The following is a 22,621-nucleotide window of genomic DNA, read 5'->3' as shown; positions in this document are numbered from 1 at the left end:
TAAATAGTCTGTTCTAGGGCAATGTAGAATACACACTTTCCAATTAACCTCCCAAGTCTAACTGATGGTGGAAGGAAAGCTTAGATGTGAAAGTATTGATGACTGCACTTTCTTAAGACTTTGAACCATGACCTAAATAATTTAGCCTGCAATCTTGCACCTTTTGGATTTCATCAACTTCAGTGGAATTTAAAGAGCCTAACTATATGCAGCATTGCAGCCCTAGTATTTATTCAGCCGTTGACACAAGGATAATAATTCTAATGATTACCTTAGGAAAACACAATTTTAATTAATGATTTAAATCTTCATGCTGAATTTAAAATGGTAATGAGCACTAGCATTACAAGTTTCATATTTATAGTTCTTTCTTTTCAGGAATTCTCATGAAAAATCCCACCTTAAATCAGATGCATGGTTTACAACTACTAAATATGCCTGGCAACAAAATTCCTATGATTTTGATGAGGACTGCAACTTTGAAAAGGAGAAAAATGAACAGTTCTTTGAAAATGCAGAGTTATATCAAAAATACAGGTCAGATATTTATAGTTATATTTAGAACATGACAAAGAGTTCCTATTTCTGTATCTAAAGATTTTCAGGAAGATTACTGTTAGTGAATGGCACAATTTTAAAAATGATAATTGAGTAAAAAAGGGAGACACAGTTTTTAACATGGAATAAAAAAGGGTTATGATACTGATTTAGTCCAGTTCATGTAATTTTTCACATGTTGCTGAATGCATGGGGGAGGGGAGGCAACAGGAGGGCACTGACAAGTCCCATCTTTTTGTACCCCTTCAACACTGTGCCTGCTCTCCATGTAATAAAAGTTTGCCTGCAGGGGCAAATGCTGCACATAGGGGGGCCCTTCATGAGCCTGGCAAAAGCAGGGGGACAGCTTATGAACAGGGCAAGAGGTTTATCTTTATATGGAGCCCATTCAATATACTGCAGTATTGTGCTCTACTGTGCCACCAATTTTTTTTTTAAGTTTACAGTGTGCATCATATGAAGAATTCCACTAGTGCAACATGCACCAGCAGAAGCCACTATCCCCACCCTGACCTATCTACTAATCTCCCAGAACCCCCTGAAAAGATGCATCTGAGGGCCAGGGGACCTTAAGCAGCAGCATGTGATGTGGCACAAGGGCTAGAGAGGCAAGGGTCACTCAGAGTTTGTGAGGGGAACTATTAGGAGATTGCCCCTCATGATTTCTGGTTATTCCCCATGCAGGCTCTGTAGCCCATCCCATGGTCCTGTCAAGAGTTCCTCAGCCATCAGCTGGCTCAGAGTTTCCTCAAACTCCTTCCCAGATTCCAAAAGCCATACAAGTCTTTTCCAAAAGAAGTCAAAGTATCAGAGTCTGTCTGCACTAGCCTTGCAAACAAACAAACAAACAAAAAACAGAGGACAAAAGATGAGTAACAAAGAAATTGCATGAAATCCTTTGTTTAAAAGGAACAGTTAAAACAAGAAGAATGAACTTTGAGAGTCACTGATTTCACAGTTTGATTTCATTATTCTCATGCTAACTCACAGTTATGTATTGTTTTATGCTCTTTGCTGTGTGTGTCTTGACTATATGTCCTAGTATGACTATTTTAGAGGCTTACTGGGCTGCATCTACATTTGTCTAATTTCCTAGATTTCATGTAAGCACAGAGGACCATTGTACATCCTAAATAAAGGTGATGTTACATGTGCAACCTAAAAACTCTTCTATGAAACTCAATACATTTCTCTGCATTTCCCCCTCCCTAAGACCTTTCTACAGTTTTGGGAGACCTCTCTTTCCACACCTTCATCTGTCTGCTCACCCAGTTTCTCAGTATCTGAGCTCAACTTCTATGTGTTCTGATGTGCTCCTTGATACTTCAGTGTTAAAAGCGCAGATCACAGAAGTAAACAAAGATTCCGCCCACTCCATTTGACTTGCTGTCCTTTTGTCTGTTACAGTACAGTAATGCTTGCAGAGCACTTTTCTACTGCTAAGTGCATCTTTGTTGACTTTAGGCATCAACCTAGACTGACAGAAGAGCTACAGAAAGCCCATCATCAACAGTTTGAATTTCGAAATGGGAAGATTATCAACTGTAGCTTTCCAAATCTTGTTCTGGGTGTCAAGAATTCTGACCTACATTCAGGTACTGAAGTGATTTTGATGGAAAAGAAATGTGGAGACATCAATCAACACTGGATATGGAAAGAAGATAGCAGGTGCAGTTCCTTGTTAGAAATATGGTGGAATTTCACAAAGGTTTACATTTTGTTATTAACTTTCCAGGAGATAGCCATATTAGTCTTGTAGCAACAAAAACAACAATCTTGTGGCATATTAAAGACTAAGGGCACAATCCTTACCAGGTCCACTCAGAAGTAAGTCCTATTTTGTTCAATGGGGCTTACTCTCAGTAAAGAGTGGTTAGGATTGCAGCCTAAAACTAACATAAGCTTTGAACTGTGGTTCACAAAGCATAAGCTTACACATTAAGCTCACACTTAAACACTATCAAATATATGTGGTTCACAAAGCATAAGCTTTGTGAACCACATATGTTAGATAGTGCTTAAGGTGCCATTAGACTCTTGGTTATTTTAATATTAGCTCACATATTTCACTGTCGTAGGGACTTCCTGTCAGGCTAGACCTGTTTTCTATTATACTTGTTCCTGAAATGCAAGCGTAAGTTCTGTTCAGAAGTTAACAGTAACTTCAAACCTGGATCACATTTCAGGAAACATAGTGCGCTGGCAAGCCCCACTCTTCCCTGGTATATTTGTCTGCAGTAGCAAACAGCAGCAGCAGCAAACACTATACAGTGTCCTGTTACAATAACACACAGTCCTTTTCAGGACTATTTCAGGACTATTGTGCTCTTGTTCTTCTAGCTCGCTCTAAAACTTTCTGAAATTATCTCTCAGAAATTGGAACTGCAGATAATTAATTATAATTTTTGTTTACACAAGACACTAGACCTTAATTTTAAATAAGTCAAGGAAATGTCCCATCTTATCTCACCAGCCTATTGTAAACCTCCCTTGGCAAATGCAATATGAGCTCCTTTGAAGTTCACAATCATTATCTTTGATGGGATGGGGGTGCACAAGCCTCAGGAGCACTGCCAGACCCCATTGCATTAAAATGTACATGCAGCAGACTTGTGTTAAACTTGCTATCAGGGTCCAGTGCTGTCAGTCCAATTTACATTCCCCCCCCCTTCTGTCTATCAAGCTGCTTGTAATTTGCATTCCAGTTCTGAGGGACAGAGACTGGGCTATTGAATTCCAGCTTGAGTTAAGATTGATTTTAAGCACATAAGGAAGTAGACCAAAACACATGTGAAATATAGCAATTTCATGACACCAACTCAGGTCAAAAACCTCTCTTAAGAGAAATTTGGAAATGAGCTATTTAGAGCGCAATCCTGAGATTGCACTGTGCTGGGCTAAGTCCCTTATGCCTACCCGGGAGTGTCGCAAACATGCTGTAAAGCACATTTGCGTCTGCTCTGGAGTCAGCCGGGCCAGCACACAGAGGTGCACCTGCCCACAGAGGCCCAATCCAGCCTCCACACCAACAGGATGGGGTAAATTCACGCCAGCTGAGTCAGGGTGGCACAGGGGTCAGGGGTGTGTGTGTGGAGGGCAGGGAAGAGGTGTTTCAGGTTGGGGGGAGGACAGGAGGTGGGTGGGGGTTGAGTGGGAGACGGGGCCGGAATCCGGCACTTATGCAGGATACTAACCTCGTTCCCAGGCAGCCCGGGGCAGCTCTGGGTTGTTTGGATCTGTGCCACCTCTTTAGGTGGCACAGTTCCAAGTAGATCCATTGAGGCTCCTGCGGTGTTACCTGGGGTAAGGGGAAGTGATTCACTTTGCCCCAGGCTAAGCAGCAACTGACCCCAACATCATATTGGATATGGGGCAGGTCTGCCAGCCTCCCTGTTCAAGTGTAAGTCAGGATTGGGTTGTTAGTTAGCAAAGGAATATCATAATATCTGTGTGTAATCTTGTAAGATGATTACGGGGCTGGGGCACCTTCCTTATGAGGAAAGGCTATGGCGTTTGGGCCTCTTCAGCCTAGAAAAGAGACGCTTGAGGGGGGACATGATTGAGACATACAAAATTATGCAGGGGATGGACAGAGTGGATAGGGAGATGCTCTTTACACTCTCACATAATACCAGAACCAGGGGACATCCACTAAAATTGAGTGTTGGGCGGGTTAGGACAGACAAAAGAAAATATTTCTTTACTCAGCGCGTGGTCGGTCTGTGGAACTCCTTGCCACAGGATGTGGTGCTGGCGTCTAGCCTAGACGCCTTTAAAAGGGGATTGGCCGAGTTTCTGGAGGAAAAATCCATTATGGGGTACAAGCCATGATGTGTATGCGCAACCTCCTGATTTTAGGAATGGGTTAAGTCAGAATGCCAGATGTAGGGGAGAGCACCAGGATGAGGTCTCTTGTTATCTGGTGTGCTCCCTGGGGCATTTGGTGGGCCGCTGTGAGATACAGGAAGCTGGACTAGATGGGCCTATGGCCTGATCCAGTGGGGCTGTTCTTATGTTCTTAGTCTCAGTCTGACTCTTTTGTTCCTAGGACATTTCATCTTGTGGCCGACAGCAATTTAGTGCTAGCAGTATCAATGCCCAACATACTGAATGGCTATCCAAGGACTCCACTGGAAATGCAAGGTTGTGCTGTCATCCTGCAGGTAAAGCTGTTTGTTGCTGTAAATTGTGTACACACAGAGAATACCGATGCGTTCAGTATATGGACGGAACAACCATCTTTAATAATTCTATATTTTTACATTTGACTTTCGTCTGTTCCAAAGGGAAAAAACATAATCTAATACAATTCCATGCAATACGTGATGATGCAAATTTTGTAAACTCCTATGTTTATATAGTACTGCAGAACACACATCAGAACTGATGTCAAAGTTCTATAAGCATCTAGATCATTGAAGAGCTTAGGTACTTTTTGTATACATGTTTTGCAATGATCAGCTGATTTACATAGAATTTCAATCATATGTATCTGTTTCATCAATCAGTAAGACAAAATTCATATAAACTGATAGTTAATAGTGCAGCCAGTCTCATGAGCTGTTGGAATAAAAAGTTTGTTATAGTTCACAGCAATAGGTTGAGAAAAAGACAAAGCTGGAAGAGCAAATTCCAGTTACAGATGAGATTGACCTCCACTTCTTTCACTGCTGGCAAATACCCACCACATGAACCATCCCAGATAGGAAGTCTTAACATCAGAGACTGGTCCAGCTAGACTCTGGGTCACTCTAGTTCAAAGAATAGCGAAAGGCAACCAGACTACAATGTGTGTTAGAAAAAGATGTACTGATATGCAGAAGAAGATATAAGTAAAACAAGGGCCTCTGAGAGGAATTTTATCAGGAAATATAAAGTTTCTTTGGGGCCCTTTCCCTCCTTCATTGGATAATAATTTCATTGGATCATTGGATCATAATTTCCGTGAATTATAACCTATAAAACTATGTTGGCTTACACAAAATGTGAATGCTGGTCTTCACACAGTATATGCAAACATTTTCTAAGATCTCAATAAATTTCCAACTCCCCTCCTTTGGCCCCCAGGCCCCCTTTTTGAACCTGGGCCCAGGTACAATGTACCCCTGCATTCCCCTCTCATGGGCCCTGGTGAGATTGGAAAATGTAAGATCCCAGGAAATTTTCAGGCCCCCTCCTTTGGCTCCTAGACCCCCTTTTTTACCCCAGGCTCAGCTACAATTTACCCTCTGCACCTGCTTCTCATGGGGCGTATAAAAGCAAATATAAATGTAAGTTCAGTTGATAAAAGAATGTTTATAAATGCAAGTGATAGTGACAGGACCATTAGGTCCTGGACAGCTGTGTCCCGATCAAATGCTTCCCGTTATTTGACATTTGTGTTCATTCTTTTTGTGCCCTGGATATTTGTGTCACAATATATTTATATTTATATTAGATGTACTTTTTTATTTCTAAAAGGCAAAGGTAGGGTAAGGGTTAGGGCTTGGGATAAGAGGCGTAGGATATATAATATGGGGTTTGTTGCCCAGTTAATAGTTGCAAGCAAAGCGAATCAGCAAAATACTGAAAAAAAAAAAATCCTAAGAGGATAAAATGTATTATGTTTTGGCAGAAATACAAAGAATACATAAATGGAGCTGCTAATCAAAAGTGGAATTACACAGAGACTACAAAGACTTTTAGTGCCTTTTGCAGCACGATCCTGGATCAAGAAATCACAGCAGCAAATCATGCTTCTATTTGCACATTCTCTGTGACCAACACAGAAAAAATAGACCAACCAGTGAGTAATTTTTGTTTTCCATAATAGAAAAGAGAAATGTAACTCATAACAAAATCAGAGAAAAGATATGTCAGCATATTTGTATGAACCTGAAATAGACACAGCAAAGATTCTACTCCCAGTGTAAAATTCATGTAACCAGTATACACCAGTTGGGAGCAAGGGGGGGAGCAGGAAAATGCCTGACCACAGTCACATTATTAACACGAACTATTAACACACTCTCTTAAATGCCATGCTGTCAAACCATTAGGAAGTTTTTCTTCATATGAAAACAGGATCAGTGCATGAAATGAACAGGATCAGTGCAAGAACATGCTGATGCTGTAATATGATTACACTTCTGTAAATTATTATTTATATTATTGTAATAATTATTTAAATTATTTTAATTTAAATTATTTAAATTATTGTAATGTATATAGTGCCATCAATGTATATAGTGCTTTACAGGTAGCAAGAGGACAGGATCTGTCCTCAGGGGAGACGTGCACGTTTTTCCTCCCCAGAGGAAAATGGAGACAAGCAGGAGAAGAATATGCAATGTTTTCAGTTACACATCTTAAACTTAGTTACAGTGGGGAAGAGAACTACGAGCTCAATCCTATCCAGCTTTCCAGCACTGATGCAGCTGTGTCAATAGGGCATGCGCTGCATTCCTGCAGTGGAGGGGGGCAGTCACAGAGGCCTCCCCTAAGTAAGGGAGCAAGTACATTTAAAATATTTTTAAACCACGTTTTCCCAGGTTATTTCAAAAATTTGTGAGTGTCAATTAGGTTTTGATATTAAACATGTTCTTCCAAAACTGGCTAATTTAAACTTGTAAAACTAAGGCCCCCATGTATTCAAAAATAATAGATTTGTGCATTTCCCCCACCTTTTAAAGAATTTAAACATTGTTTTTTGCAGGGCTACTATTTTCTTTCACCAGGTGGAAAGCAGAAGGTAATTATATGCTTGGCTTGTGCTAGGACTCTGAGAGGAAAGAAGGAACTGGAAAAGTTGATCCCCGGCACCATGTTCTTTTGTGCATCTGGCTCCGAGGAAGGAAATCATTTATGCATATCGCCCTTTAAGTGTCTTAATGTTAAAAAGGTTTGTGTTGTGGTGTTTTAATTGCATCATAGCATACATACATTCACAGCGCAATCCTAACCCTTCTCCTGTACAGCCAGGTACATGGGCTATGTTACATCCAATGCAGAGTTGGAGCAGGCTGGAGGTCATCTCAGAGTAAGGGGACATTTTCCCCTTACTCTGTGTCCAGCCCTAGCCTGCCCTATGGGGCTACTCAAATCTGGTGCAGCTATTTAGCTGGCACAAATCCGAGCAGCCTGTGTAGGTTTCTGAGGCCCAGGAGTGAAGTTTAGGATATGGTGTGTGCAGCCACCGCCAATCTCACCCACTCCTGGGCCAAATCCTCACTTGTTCCACCCTCCCCTACCCACAAACACCCCCTCCCCACTCCTGGAAAGCCCTCCCACCACCCTCTTCCACCCCCTCTGCACTGCCTAACACAATCCTATCTGTGTCGGCCAGCACACCTGCGGGATATGGCACCAGCAGGCTGGCACACATCCTTGTGCCAGCACTGCTGGCTCTCAAGTAAGTGCAAACATTGGCTCTTGAGTTGGCTGCTGGCTCTCAAGTCCACGCTTCATAGCCTAAGGGACAACCAGAACTATATACTGTATTCTGAATTCACTTGTTCCATAGATTTATAAAAAGGCATTAACACTGGGGGGGAGGGGGTTAATAATCCTTTCCTGACAATTCCTAGAATGCATTGGCCTTTTTCTTACTTGTTGCACACGGAATTGAACTTTTCATTTTGCTCTGCGTCGTAAGTTTCTTTTCATTATCCAGAGATAATTGGTATTATCCGTAAACTTAACCACTTGACTGTTCATTTCTTAACTCCAGATTGTTTATGGACAAATTAAACAGCACTGCCCAATACAGGGCTTTGCAATTTCCTACCAGTATTTTAGACTAGAGTGTAAATGGAGAAGCTTTTTGCAAACTGACAAATTAAATTGACATATGAGCTAGTGGACAGAATTTTGGACTTCATATTTCCTTTCTGTCAGGGATTTATTGTGAATAGTGTCTTAATTTCTAAAAGGAAGTGTTGGAGCTGAGTCTTAAGTTAAAGTTATCACCTCTTAGCTGGAAACCTTCCTCGTAATCCCATATGTTTGTGGCTGGTTATGGTTATCCAGTGATAAAGGGGAAAAAACACCTTCTGCATATGCGTGAAGGTTCTCTGTCCTTAAGCATTACTTAAGAATTTCAGTACCAAATTTTATTGTTCAAAGGAGGTACTGGCATAAAAACCTTATTTCAGATTAATTCTTGATCAAGGCATAGGATTGTATCCAAAGGTTCTCTCCCTCCAGACTGCTGGAGGAAGAGAACCTTTGGACACAACCAAAGCAGTTTCCCATCTGTAAAATGGGAACAGTAGTGGACTACTTCACAGAAGTGTGTGAATTCCTTTTCTTTTATATTAGGGGTGTCCAAAGTTTTTGGCAGGAGGGCCACATCATCTCTCTGACACTGTGTCGGGGGCCAGGAAAAAAAAGAATTAACTTGCATCTAAAATTTGAATAAATTTTCATAAATTTACATAAATGTTATGTTTATCTCCATATTAAGATGGAACTTATATAAATGAATGAATGTCTTGCAATAGCTCAAGGCCTTTAAAAGGCCTTGCACAAAGCATAGCTGGCCTTTCCTTTGCTGCTGCAGCACAGACGTGAAACAGCAAGCAGTGGAGGGAGCCCTCATCCCACAGCTCACGTGAGAGGGCAAACAGTCACCCTCATGCTGAGAGCAGTTGCATTAGGCCAGCACAGGCTCCAGCAAGTCTCCAGAGGGCCAGAGACTCATTGGAGACTGGGGTCTCCCTGTGGGCTGGATTGGGAGTCCCCAAGGGCCGCAAGTGGCCCCCGGGTCGGGGTTTGGCCACCCCTGTTTTATATGACCAGAAGAGTGCCACCAGTTATTTCATGTTGATTCTTGCATTTCCCAAGAGGTTCCTGCCATTTATTGGGTTCCCACTGGGTATTGTACCGTATTAAATGAAAAGTATTTTTCCCCAAAATGTTATTGTTTTATATAGTCAACCAGTTAGAATATAGTCAACTAAGGCCCTTGTAATCAGTTATAAACGTAGCACATCAAACAGCTTTTGAAGCATTACTGTAACAAGACAGAAACTTAAGAAGTGAATTGGAAAACTATTATATAGTTGGGAGGGCAGAAATATTCATCTAGATATAAGTGTCAGAATGATTAGCAGTCTTGTGCTATCTCCATAGCTTCATTTAGGACAGAAGGACTTGAAACAGTATGGCAGCAGTCTTCGGGCCATCTAGCACTTTATGAGAATGATAATGTAACCAAAGTTCAATTTTGCATCCTCTGTAGCAGATCACAAATGTTGTCCTACTTGTAACTCTTTAACAATCCTTAGGGCGCAATCCAAACCTGTGCTGGAGCAGGCTAGCCAGGAGGCTTGCGCTGCATCCAACGCAGATTCGTTGGCTGCAGCGGCTCAGCCAGGGGCAAGGGGAAGTTCTTCCCCTTACCCCTGGGTAAGGACTGCTGGCCCCAATGGGTCTCCTCGGGCTTGCGCCACCTCTGGAGGTAGTGCAAGTCTGAGGAGAGCGGAGGGGCTTGAAGCCACTCTGTTCTCTGCGGGCATGGGGGTTGGGATCTGGTATAACTGCCGGGTCCCAGCCCCACACCCGGCTCCCCATGTGCCCGCCCCTGGGGCCGCCCATTGCCTGCCCTCCCCCCACCCAGAAACACCCCCCTCCTGCCTCCTCCCCGCCTATCGTTGCTGCTTGTGTCAGCGCAGGCGTGCCGACAGAAGCAGTGGCAAGGAAGCTGCCGTGGAGGTTTCTGCCGGCCTCTGTGCGTTGGCGCATTTACATGCACTGATGTGGCTTCCTCCCATGGAGGCGCAAACATACTTTATGGCATGTTTGCAACCCTCCTATGCCGGCCCAAGGGACTTGGGCTGGCATAAGGCACAGTTAGGATTGCACCCTTAGTGGCATAAGCAAAGTGCATATTAACATTCTCCACATTCTCATTACGAGTAACACTCAGAATTGAATCAATGAGCTACCTTTAAGAAAGGTACTGTAGTAAGATAACAGAAGCACAGTCATGACTAGATCTTATCCTCTTTAATCTTAAAGACGGATTTATCCACTTCTGAAGCTGAAGGCACGTTGCATTATTTAGAAGACGTTCTAGCATCTTTGAGAACAGAAACCTCATCACAAATAATCTCAGAGAAGATGTCTGCAGTTGTGAACCAGAAAGCAGTAAAAATAATGGCATACAGGAATGGAGCTGGTTACCGAAATGGGCAGCTAATCATCGCTAGTACGTTCCCTATGGTGAGTGGCAATCATCCAAAGAGATAATCATAATGGAATCAACAAGGACAAGCAGCAGGTATCAGTGACCGAGATCAAAACAGACCAGAATCTCAAACCTACACTTCCCTGCTGAGTGAAATTCTGACCTTGTTGTAAATCCACATGGGTCTGTCCCCTTCTCTGTATGTGTCAGGTCAAGTCCAAAGCCTGTAAGAGCTACTGTGGACTTGGCATGAGTAAGGAGTACAGTCAGGGAGAACTCTTTTTTTACTACAGTATATAAACCACATGAAAAACATGGTGTATCTACAGCATGATAATAATCTGAAGATACATTATACATACACACTGCAACGGGAAGTTTCAGAGTAGCTTCAGGGGTCCAGTTATTTTTATAGGAGAGAGCCCTGGATGCTTTTTATATTACTGTAATATACCTTTAGTTATCAAGGGTCCACAAATATCCTCTTGGCTTACTAGTCAAGCATCTACCTGTCACCCATCACCTACCCACTTCAAACTGCCTCTCCACACATCACAGCTGAACACACACATGTGCACGAAAGCTAATTCCAAAGCACACTCCCAAACTTGCCCCTCCACTGGGGTCAGTCTACTGCAGCGGTTTTCAAACTCTCCGGGAGTTTGAAATGGGCAGCTAATGGGCAGCTCCACTCTCCGGGAGTTTGAAAACTGCTCCAAGTCCTTGTGGGGGCGGAGGGAGGCAGCGAGGAGACAGGGAGGAGGCAATAGCGTGATCCCCAGGATTGCGCCACTCAGGAGGCTACAGGGACTTGGTTGTACTTACCAGAGCCTCCTGCAGCCTCCCAGGGGTGCGGGGAGCCCTGCGTGACCCTCTGCAGGGTTCCCGAAAGCTTCAAAAGTGAAAGTGGAGCGATTGCACTCCACTTCTGATTTTGCAAGGGTGTTGCACGATTGCTCCACTTTCACTTTCCTGGGGATTGCACTGCTGCCTTCTCCCTGCCTCCTTGCTGTCCCCACCCCTTAAGGGGGCAGAGGCCAGGGCCCACAGTCTGAAAAGCCCTGGTGTAGTGGGATTGTCTAGTGGGAATAAACCCAAAATGCCTTTGAGCACATAAAGAGTGCCATTCTCTTTCCATTGAGAGGGGTTTAAAACCCCCTTTACCAGCGCTGCTGCTCCAGTGATGTGAAGCTCCCATGGCTGCTTTGATGACATGAATGTCAAAAGATCCAGTCATGAATCTCCCTAGAACCACAGGGGTCTCCTTCTCCTCACTCCACAGGGACAGCTCAGTCTCTCTTGGCTCAGAGAGAATTAAGCAGGCTTGACTCAGGTGGTGATGCTTCAGGAATGGCATCATTAGCAGGCAAATTATAAACAAACAGTTGACTTTGGCCCCTCAACAAAAAGCAGGCTGATTCTTCAACTGTGATGGGATTCCTCACCTGTAGTTGTCTCACAGCCCAATCCTGAGTTGCCTGTTGCGCTGGGACTACTGCAGTGCCGAAGCGGCTGCCGCGGCAACTTTGCAGAACAGGGCAGCTGCCGGCAGCTCCTCGAGGGAAAGGGACATTTGTCTCCTTCCCCCGGGAAAGACAAGCAGCCCCGCAATGGGGCTACTTGATTCTGCGGCAGCCCTTGGGCTGCTGTATAATCAAAAGCCTCCTTGTCCGGCCAGCAGCCCAACACAGAGGCTCTGGATGCAGAGGAGTGGAGCTCCTTTCCACCCCACTCCCTCCCCCCGGCATGCCTCCTCCCCGCCCTCTCCTTGCCCTCCCCCTGCCCCAGAACACCGCCTCCCACCTCCCCCACGTCCCCACCTACCTTTCTGCTGCCCTTTCTGGTTGTACCTTTCTGGTTGTTTGGGCAACTACAGAGTAGCGGAGCAGTGGCAGTCCATCGGCGCTGGGCTGATGGCATGTTTGTAACACACACTGGCAGTGGTGGACCAGTGGTAAGAGCTCAGGATTGGGCTCTCAGGCCTTTGGACAACTCCTCATGCTGCTATGTGGATTTTCACTGACTCCCTCAAGGAAGAGGTTGGTATGGGTATGACAAGGCTCAGCTGGGCTCCTGCTGCATTTTAACTTAACTTTAAGAATAGTTCCTGTCTTACTTGATGTGTTCAACCAAATTAATTAATCCTGTGCAATCAGTATGTACTGCTTCAATATGTCCAAATCTGGCAGCTTTAATACCTTCCACTTTGTAAAAGTCCCAGAAATTTGGGAAATCTGGAAATGGCAACATTAATAAGAATTTCTATTAAGTACTTCAAGTTAGCAAACTTAACAATATTTTATTAACTTTCCCTTCCTTTTCAGCTGCTTTCTTTATGTACAAGACGACTTGAACTTAACAGGACAACCTGTAGACTGTACAACAGAGAGGGGACTTTAATCCTTACACTGCAGGATTTAGTCTTATGCGCTATAAATGATTTTTACAGAAAGCAGAAGTCTGAAGAAAAAGATAAAAAAGCACATTTTGTCCCTGGCCCTGATGAAAATATACCTGTGTTGTCCACGAAAGGTAAAATTACCTCCCTCAGCAAATTCCCAATTTAAATTTGTATTTAACAGGTATGTAGATTATCTGAATTCACAGAGCTAAAGTAAAGCTGTAGGTAGTGTTTTTGCTGGTTTACCACCAACAGAATATCTTCGAAATCTCTCACATTGCTTTCTTTTTTCCACAAAGAATAGTGTGGAGTCTCTTGGAGAAAAGATTATTACTAGTGAACCGTAATTTACCAAATGTTTAATTTTTGTTTTGTATTGAGAGGGTTTCTGCAAGCTCTAATTCCTTTAGTGATTTCTACAGTATAGTATATCTTTTTCATGATCTTTGAATGGACCAAAAATTATTCTTTCTCTCTCTCTCTCTCACACACACACAGATTGAAAGCTTATCAAGTTGGCATAAAAAGTAAGCTGCAGGAATATATCAGTCCTTTGCTAATACTTTATCCTTGATTTCATTTACAAATGGCATTCATTTCAACTAAACTGTGGGGTTAAAAGGCCATGAAATGCACAAGGTGACATTTGTGACATATCCATGAAAAGCTCAAATACATACAAGATAAGTACATTCACAAGAGCAGTGATTAGCAATAATACTGGACCTGATAAAGTCCAGAATGAAAAAATCAAACTTGCTGATAAATTTCCTTCAGCAATTTATGGCCAGAGTCTCCCCTTGACTTTTTTTGGGGGGGGGGGGGGCGGGGGGGCGGGGAGAGAAGGTTTGGGGTTGAAGAATGATGATTTTCTGGTTAGCAGCTATGTGTCCTGGAAGACTTCATTGTTCTTCCACTGGACTCTAGTCCACAGAAAGAAATGTCAGTGTTCAAGTTTCCATGAGATTCATTGCTGTTTTTATTGCCACAGACCAACATGGCTATCCCTCCTGAATTGTTTTTTTCCTGCAGCTTGCTTATGCAAATTTTGATCTGTCCACTGTACTGTGATGGACATAACGGAGAATTACACACCACTTCTGCATATTTGTTTGTTTACTAGCATTTCTATGCTGCTTTTCCACCCACAATGGGCCATTAATAAAGCAGTTTACAATACGGAAATAAAACAAAATTCAAGCAAAAGTAAAACAATAAAATAATTTTTAAAAGTAACAACAAAGTCAGCAGGAGCATCATAAATCGATTAATACCACAGGCCAGGATGTAAATAGCACTCAGGCCAGACCAAATGACTAGCAAAAAACACCGCCACCGCTACTTTATGACAAATTTGCAACATGGAACCCAACAAAGCAAATTTTACAAACCAGTCTAGACCCCACTACTGAATTCTTTCATGTGTCACCACTAGCCAAGCTTCAGCTGGTAGCACATGGATCAGAATGTCTAAAGGTGATATCAATACATGATCAAGATAATGTGGAAGGAGTTGGCCCTTTATATATTCTAGACCCAAGCATAAAGGACTTTAAAGATAATTGCCAAGACTTTGAATTGTGCCTAGAAGCAAACTAGGAACCATATGACACTATTTTGAAAGGGGATTTTAAAAAAAAATTAACACCGTTTTAAATAAGAGGCAGAATGGGTATTATTTTATTGAACTATATCTAGTTTTGAAGGATTTAGGAACTTGCTAGACCAGTGTTTCTCAAACTTTTTGGTAGTGGGACCCACTTTTTAGAATGATCTGTCAGGACCCACCAGAAGTGATGTCATTAACCTTGAAGTGATGTTATGGCCGGAACAGACATCATCAAGCAGAAAAATTTTTAACGCACCTCATATGACAAGTCAAATCACTCAATTAATTAACTAGATTAGAAGTTTACAGTAAATATAAAAATTTATTTAAAATAAAGAGGAACCCTCCTAACTCTCCCAAGTAGTTGCTGACCTATTTTATTCGACAAATATTCCAAAGGCTGCAGTCATACTCACACTTACCCAGGCATAACCCCATTGACTATCATTGTTAAAAACATATTCATAGTAGCCTAAAAGTATAGATGTGTAACATTTCCCCAAATGCAGTCACATACTAAGGTACCACCAAGTATTTTAAAAAGACACATTGAAATGAATGGGGATCAACCTGAAATTGGCTCATGACCCATGAACATCTTGGTTAGGCAAAGGCAACCAGTGCAAATTATATACAGTAGGTCAGATATATTAATATGTCGTTCCATTTGTAAAGAAGTTAGTAGGGATCATTGGATGCACAGATGAGGTTACCAGGACAATGCCCTCTTAACTCTCAAATAACATCCTCTGATACTGCCCCTAACCTGCACAAGGGTATACAACAGCATTTCCCAAATTGCGGGTTGCAACCTGATGTGCATTGGGTCACGATGCAACACTCAAGTCTGCTCCAAAAAGCCTTACCTGGAGTCCTCAGAGACTGCTTTTAATATAATCTGGTTTACTTTTGGTGCTCTCTTTTTGCTTGCCTATACATTTTCCTTTATGTATTTCTTTCCTGTATATTTTGCTTGCCTCTTTTTTTTCTTTTATGTATCTGTTTCCTATTTATTATTTTCCACCGTTAAGGGACTCAGCCTGCTTCATTGCCCCATTTCTTGCCTATTCATTTTCTACTCAATAAGTGAACCCACAAGAAACCTCTCATCATAAAATTCCTGGTGCTTTGTATCAGGCATCCTTCAAAGTCTTACGAAGTTTACAGATTCTTATACATCAGTTCAAAAATGTAAAGTGTAAGCTAGGAAAGGTTAAAAACCAAGCTAGATCATCACTTCAGCACTGTAGAGCTTGGGAAATTGCTCATCATTTTGTTTCCCCAGCACAAAAAGGCCAACATTCCTTTGAATGTTAGTCAGTATCATTCTTGATATTCAATGTGGTGCTTACTTTGAACAGTGGATGGAAGACAATGATGACAACATAAAGGAGGAGGATGAAAAGCAAGGCTAAGTAGAGAATTAACAGGAGATAAGTTAAAATGAGAATGAGATTTTAGAAACCAGCAAAGATAAGGGACCAAACATGACATGATGATGGCAGATTTGTGGTTGCATCTCCATTTCTTTAAAGGTTTTGCAACAGCAGGAATGGAGAGAGGGTGTGATTTACACTAGGATCTATGGGGAAGGGAGGCTAAACCTTTCCCAAAGAAAATCATGCACACCCCATGTGCAGGAGAAAAGACACAAGTTCATGCATGTCTGCTGTAGCACATTCATGTTGTGTCCGCTGTCACCCTAAGTGTGACTTAATCGTGCATTTCCCTTGTTCTTTTTGTACAAGCAACAAAGCCCTTAACATTGGTAGAGCTTTCACCTCTGTTGCAAGGCCTTAAATGATGATGTAGCATTACAATCCAATGTCTGTTCAACTGTGAACAAACCTTAAATATCAATTTATGAACACAAATATGAAACCAGAAATGGAGCAACTTGAAAGGGGAGGAAGCCCACAAATGACAGTAAAAGAGCTGTCCTGAGGAGCTGTGAAGATAAACCAGACCACTTTTTCTCTACACCAAGATAATCAGGCAGAAGAAATGAACATCAACCCTAAATCAACAGTGATGACTTCAGACATGAACTTGATTGATGATAGTTTGCTCACTATCATTCTTAAAACTCCAATTGAGGTCTGGGTTTCCAGTGGAGAACCTTTCCTGCCTTTGGATGGTAAGTTATGAAACAAAATGAACATTTGATTGTTATGTTGTTATGATGACACCCAGATGCTGCAAAATAATCATATTACTATCATATAAAAATTTAGCTAATGAATAACCAATTTGTGTGTGCTGAAGTTATTGGGCATGTCCAGTTGATTTTTCCCCCCTTTGAATGGTAGACACACAACACGCACACATGCAGTGTTTTTATTTATTAGTTTTATTTTTTTCCATCCATGTGTGGAATTAATATTGTTAAGAGCACCAATATCAAGGCAATGGTTGTTAGATGTTTCTACTAGTATTACCAGTAGTGCCCAATACTGAGCTAGATGGAGCTACAGTCAGATTCAGTTAAGGTAGCTCAGTGTGTACCTATGTCCTCCACTGCTGGCATTTTGAAGCATCACCTCAGGCAGGGGATTGGGGGAGCAGCAACTGCCTCCCACCTCTATCACCATCAGAGTGATCCCCTCCATGGGATAAGCCATCTGCTGCTCCCTCCCAAGAGTGGCTGTGTGTACCCAGCATCAGGAAGCAAGGCACAAAGAATGGTTTCTTGCTTGCACCTCATTTCTTCCTCCACTTCCATGCCCTTGCAGGGTTTAACATGCCCTTGCATGTTAGCAAGGGAGCTTTCTTCCCCTCAAAACTCACGATGGATTGGAGAACACCATGATCAGGAGGCAAGAGTTTAAAGGGTGCTGCTGGGTGAGCAAAAGAACAGTCAGTATGAACAGATTCTTTCACATGATGCCACTGCTAGTTCAAAACTGAACTTGAACCCATGATCTGACTCACTGGTTCAAAGTTTCCTCTGTTGCTGTGTTCCCATATGTGTCCTGATTAAACACAGAGAAAAAAGGAGGCCTTAAGGTATTCAAAAGGGATAGATACACAGAATCAAATCACAGTAACTTAAGTGGGATATGTTCCCACAACTGCAGCCTCCATTCAGGACAGAAAATGGTTTAAAATGCTTAGTTAATGGCAGGTGCAGGGAGAGGATTGTTTAATTTAGAAGAAATCTCCAAGAGACAGGTCAAGACATTGAAAGAGCCTGTCAGTAGAGCCAAATGACTAACAGCAGCCCAACTCTTTCCCTTCTCCCCAGTCTTCTCCATCTCCTTTTCATTCAGCCTAATTCAAGGTAGAAGGGGAAACCTCCCTAGTAGTGGCAAAAACAATTAGTTGTGCTCCCTCTGTCTGCAACCCTAGAAGAGCCCTAAAGGTTCCTCAGGAGAGATGGCTACATGAGGGCCAATGCCGAATAATGCTGCTCTCTCCTTGCAGACTGGCCAGCTCCCCACCCATGCTGCATTCTTCAAAGATAACCGAACTGACTCACCTTTTAACATGCAAGGGATCTGTGACTGTGCAGAAATGACAAGAGAGGCAACCTGCAAGTATTTGGGCCTATTTGTGTCACATCTCATACCAGTGTTGAAATTGCTCCTTATTTCCAAAGAGGTTTGCTGTGCAGCATGCTCAAAGCCCCCTTGGGCCTGCTGAACTATAATTCTTGAGATCCACAAAAATCTTGGCTTAGTAAACTGAGAAGTAATTATCAGGATCTAAATGCAACTTATATGGCAAAAAGGGTTTAAAAATCTCAAAAACAAAGCATTATTGTAAGACATCCCTCTGGATGATCACTCAGAAGTACCGTACATTTCACTCTGCTTAGTAGGACTGAGTTCCATATAAGGGTGCACAGGACTGCAGCCTTAACCCAAATGTGTGACTCTGACTTTGTAAATGTAGTGCTATCTTTTTCCCATTCCACACTTGTTTTGCAGGCATTCTTAAGTCCTTCAGTCTTTTCAGAGAGAGTTTCTTATGAAGATACTTACCTTTTAATTACATGTTTATGATTGAATCTGTTTAACTTGCTAACAGTATCCAGTTCTTTAAAAACTATTTACTGAAATAGATCCAATTATGCTAACCAGTAATCTTTACAGACCTGTAGGTATAAGAACTGTGAAAGAACTGTAGTAGAAATCACAGTGAAAGAACTGTAGTAGAAATAATGTGTTTTTTTTATTACAGCTTTGGAAAATTCAGAGAGGCAAGACAAACAAAACTGGTTGGAGAAAGATAAAATTCTGGCAGACCTGGATGCAATGAAACATAAAATGAGACAACTGCAAGGTCAGTATCACAATGTGAACCAATTTTTTTCCAACTGAATATAAGTTTGTTTTTTAAAAACAATATATTTTTGTCAATGCCAGGTATAAGTCAGCACATTTAGCTTACAAATAAAACTAGGTTCATCTACCAAAGACTATTCTTTGGAATTTTTCACCCCTAATGTTTTTAGCCTGAAGCACTAAAATGACATTGGGGGAATAGTAGCCCCTCAAAAAGGTACAGTATATTATGGTGTGGGAATCTGTAGGACCCCCATCAGTCCTTCCACCATGTGAACTCTTGCATCTGGAGTTGGCCTGCAGCTCCCTATGTAAAACAGACAAATTTACATAGACTTAGTACATGTTCCATATGGATTGAGTGCATCAGATACCCCTCCTCCCAAAATGCAAACAGCCTACCTGACAACACTAGTTGGATCTTAATATTGATGGAATTAGCATAGGGCATGTGCATGTGTTTGTTAGAACAATACATGCTCCATTCAGATTTTCCTTTGAGGATGCAACTTGTCATTGTAAAGCAGAACATGTGGTCCACTGAGACTAAAAAGAAGCTGCATTTTTTTTTTTTTTTTTTTTGCAGATCTAACTGCTGTCTGATTTGTATTGGGTAATACACTGAGTTAGAAAAAATATGTTACTTAACATGCACAGTGTTCTCCATATGTTGACAAGGAAAAGCATGTCTTAAATCTTGCCTTTAAAGCTCATTATGGTTAATTATGGTTCCAGCTACCCTATGCATTTATGGGTATGAGGTGAATGATTTAAAACAGAGCCAGAACAGTAATCTACTAGGTTTAAAACAAAAAACAAAAAAACACCCACAGTAATTTGTAAAGTTTTGTATAGGAAACTAAAATGTACACCTTAGTTTTCATCATGTAATAATTACATCATTGGGTGTAATGAAGTTTTACCCAATAACTTCAATTCTGTAAACCAGAATCTTGTTAGAAAACATGTAATCCTTATATCTCAAATGGCAACACAACAGTAAAGACTATTTTATTATTGGAGGTGGAGTGGTATGTGAGTTACAAGTAACAGGTTGTGAAGAATTATTTTTGCCCAAAGTAGGGTTTTCTGTTTTTAATTATGTTTATGAGTTACAGTGTTACTATTAGTCTTGTTGTTGAAAATATTGCCAACAGTATTGATAGGTGGTATGCTCCATACTAAGGACAAGGGGATTGGTTAAGATCTAAATGCCATATGTGGTATTTTGTGCATCTGTTGAGATTTTTCCACCTTTCCTTTCTCCTGTGACTGATCACTCCACCTCGTCACAAAGTTCCCCTGACTTGAGTGTCCGGGGAATGCTCTGATATGGTGGTGGGAACCAGCAACCACTGTACACCATTCTTTGTAACGTGGAAGCACTCTCTATGCACACTGACAGTACAATCCTAGGCATGTCTACTCAGAAGTAAGTACTATTGTATTCATTGAGGCTTACTCCCAGGAAAGTGTGTATAGAATTGTAGCCATAAGAGTATATGGATTCCCAGCCAATAATATTTTGCATTTGGAAGTGCAAGGAACATCAGACATCTGCCTTGGACAGAATTGTGTGTCAATCTGGCTTTCTTTGCTTTTTGTTCTACTTCTGTAATAAGCTAAAATTTCTCTAAGTAATACATTCCGATTTTAAAAAAAATAATGCTTCAAGTCATCCTTGTTTTAGGGCGACGCATGGCAAAACATAAAGCTGCTAGTTTGGTGCCAACTAAGAGCCCTCTCCAGCCTGTGGTAGTAGAAGGAGGCTGGACTGAAGAAACTCCAGAAGAAATGAAGCTTATGGAAGATATACAGCACTTGGAGGTATGACAATGCACATTGTTCTGGAAAGTTTGAATGAGAAATAAAATACACAGCTTTCAACACAAAATCTGTGTCATGACCAGCTGAACCAAGGATTCATCCTAACAACAGCCCCTGTACTATGGAGCCAGGTGGGAGAAGAAGGTACCATAATTTATTGTGGGAACAGAAAAACAGACAAAAGCAGACCTGCCCTAGGCCACTGAATTTACTCTTTAACTTTCTTATTCAAACATTTTAGCTATCACGTTTCCCCTTCCCCCAAATCCTTAGATGGTTCCTGAAAGAAGAGATCTCTACAGGCCCCTTATGATTGCAGCTTCACAAGCCACATACTGGAGTGGTGCACACATTTCCTAAAGGAAAACTCTGTACATCAGACAGCAGTGTACTTAATCTAAAATGCCAAACAGCACTGTTCTTCAGTTCTTAGAGGCATTCTAAAGAAACACAGATTTCTTCAGCGCAGTTAATAAAGCACTGTTGCAGGCATAAACACAAAACACCTAAGAAACAGCTTGAACTCTTCATGTATCACTTGGTACCAGGAAATTCCAACTTTTCAGCTGGAAAATGCACCTATCCTACTAGTAAACATTTATTTGGGATAAGTGGCTGCAACTCGAAGTGAACAAAAGTACTCCAACAGCCCAATCCTAAATAGCCCAGAACAACCCTTGGGGATGTATAGTGGCAGAACGTGTGTTCTACCAGCATAGACTGCCTTATGACATGCACGAAGTCTTGCACTGCAGGAGTGTCAGCAAATTGCCGAAGGCCTGCTGATGAAGGTAGGCTGGTGCACTGGCATACCTGGGAGGGAACAAGTGTTCCCTTACCCAGAGCAGACCTCTACGACTGCCCTTCCCACAAGATGCAGTGGTAGCCATTTTGGTGTAGCTGCATTGTCAGGGAGACTGAAAGGCTAGGATTGGGCTAAAATTCAAAGACATGCTCTAGTGGTTGCTTTCTGCACATCAGGTTTCTGCTTTTGCTGAAATAATGAAAGTGCTAAAAGCAGCACCCAATACAAATGTGGTGCACAGGGTTCTAGATACCTCTTGCCTACCTGGACAGCTTCACCAGACCTTACCTCACAATTCCCCATGTCTGTTATGCAGGTGGCAAGGACCATTTGGTTTTTATGGATAAGAAGTGCTGAACCAGTACTTCAGGATCCTGCAACAATAAGCCCATACAGAAATACCCTAAAACATTATTGCTCAATAAGTTGAAACAAATTGTGTTCTGTATATGTTTTAAGGCAGTGGTTCCTAAACTGGGGGTCAAGACCACTAGTGGGTCACAACCTGATTTTTGGTGCGTCGCCAAAGGGTGCGGGAAAGATCAGATAACTATTCAGTGCTAAAAAGTTTGGGAACCACTGTTTTGGTGTTACAAAGATTTGTCAAAATGAAATTAGTCATCTGTTTGTTGCTAAACATAAAATACTACGTGGAGTTAGTGATCCATCTTCATGACTTTGGATGTATTGTATTTCATGTTAGATGCACCTTTCAGAGCTTCAAGCATTACAGCTGAAAAGAAGTTCTCCATTTTCTCCTAAACTACTTGTGAAAAGTCACAGAGATCTCTACAACCAGCCCACTACCAAAAGAGTGTGGGTTTATTTGAATGGCTATAGACCTGAGCAAGGAGCTCATGCCTGGGGAAAAACAATTGCAGAGGTAAAGAGAAAACAGAAAGAAAAAAAATACACTTTCTCTTTCATAACAGTTCCATATGGATGATGGTTTAAGGTTACTTCCTAC

The 22,621-nt window shown here is 41.8% G+C and overlaps 1 protein-coding gene across 1 annotated transcript in view; it reads left to right on the top strand.

Moving 5' to 3' along the window:
- Window positions 1-22,621, top strand: part of DCDC1 (doublecortin domain containing 1) — a 337,894-nt gene that overhangs the window by 303,867 nt on the left and 11,406 nt on the right. The window contains exons 27-38 of the mRNA XM_066636033.1: window positions 379-537; window positions 2,023-2,226; window positions 4,607-4,721; window positions 6,173-6,343; window positions 7,253-7,438; window positions 10,558-10,761; window positions 13,051-13,258; window positions 16,380-16,390; window positions 16,732-16,873; window positions 18,919-19,020; window positions 20,713-20,849; window positions 22,358-22,537. Of these exons, the coding sequence (XP_066492130.1) occupies window positions 379-537; window positions 2,023-2,226; window positions 4,607-4,721; window positions 6,173-6,343; window positions 7,253-7,438; window positions 10,558-10,761; window positions 13,051-13,258; window positions 16,380-16,390; window positions 16,732-16,873; window positions 18,919-19,020; window positions 20,713-20,849; window positions 22,358-22,537 (1,819 nt within the window). The remainder of the gene's footprint in view (window positions 1-378; window positions 538-2,022; window positions 2,227-4,606; window positions 4,722-6,172; window positions 6,344-7,252; window positions 7,439-10,557; window positions 10,762-13,050; window positions 13,259-16,379; window positions 16,391-16,731; window positions 16,874-18,918; window positions 19,021-20,712; window positions 20,850-22,357; window positions 22,538-22,621) is intronic.

This window comes from Tiliqua scincoides, chromosome 1 (genome assembly GCF_035046505.1).
Source record: "Tiliqua scincoides isolate rTilSci1 chromosome 1, rTilSci1.hap2, whole genome shotgun sequence".
Classification (NCBI taxonomy): Eukaryota; Metazoa; Chordata; class Lepidosauria; order Squamata; family Scincidae; genus Tiliqua; species Tiliqua scincoides.
The sequence above is the reverse complement of the archived record's forward strand: the minus strand, read 5'-3'. Positions and strand labels throughout refer to the sequence as shown.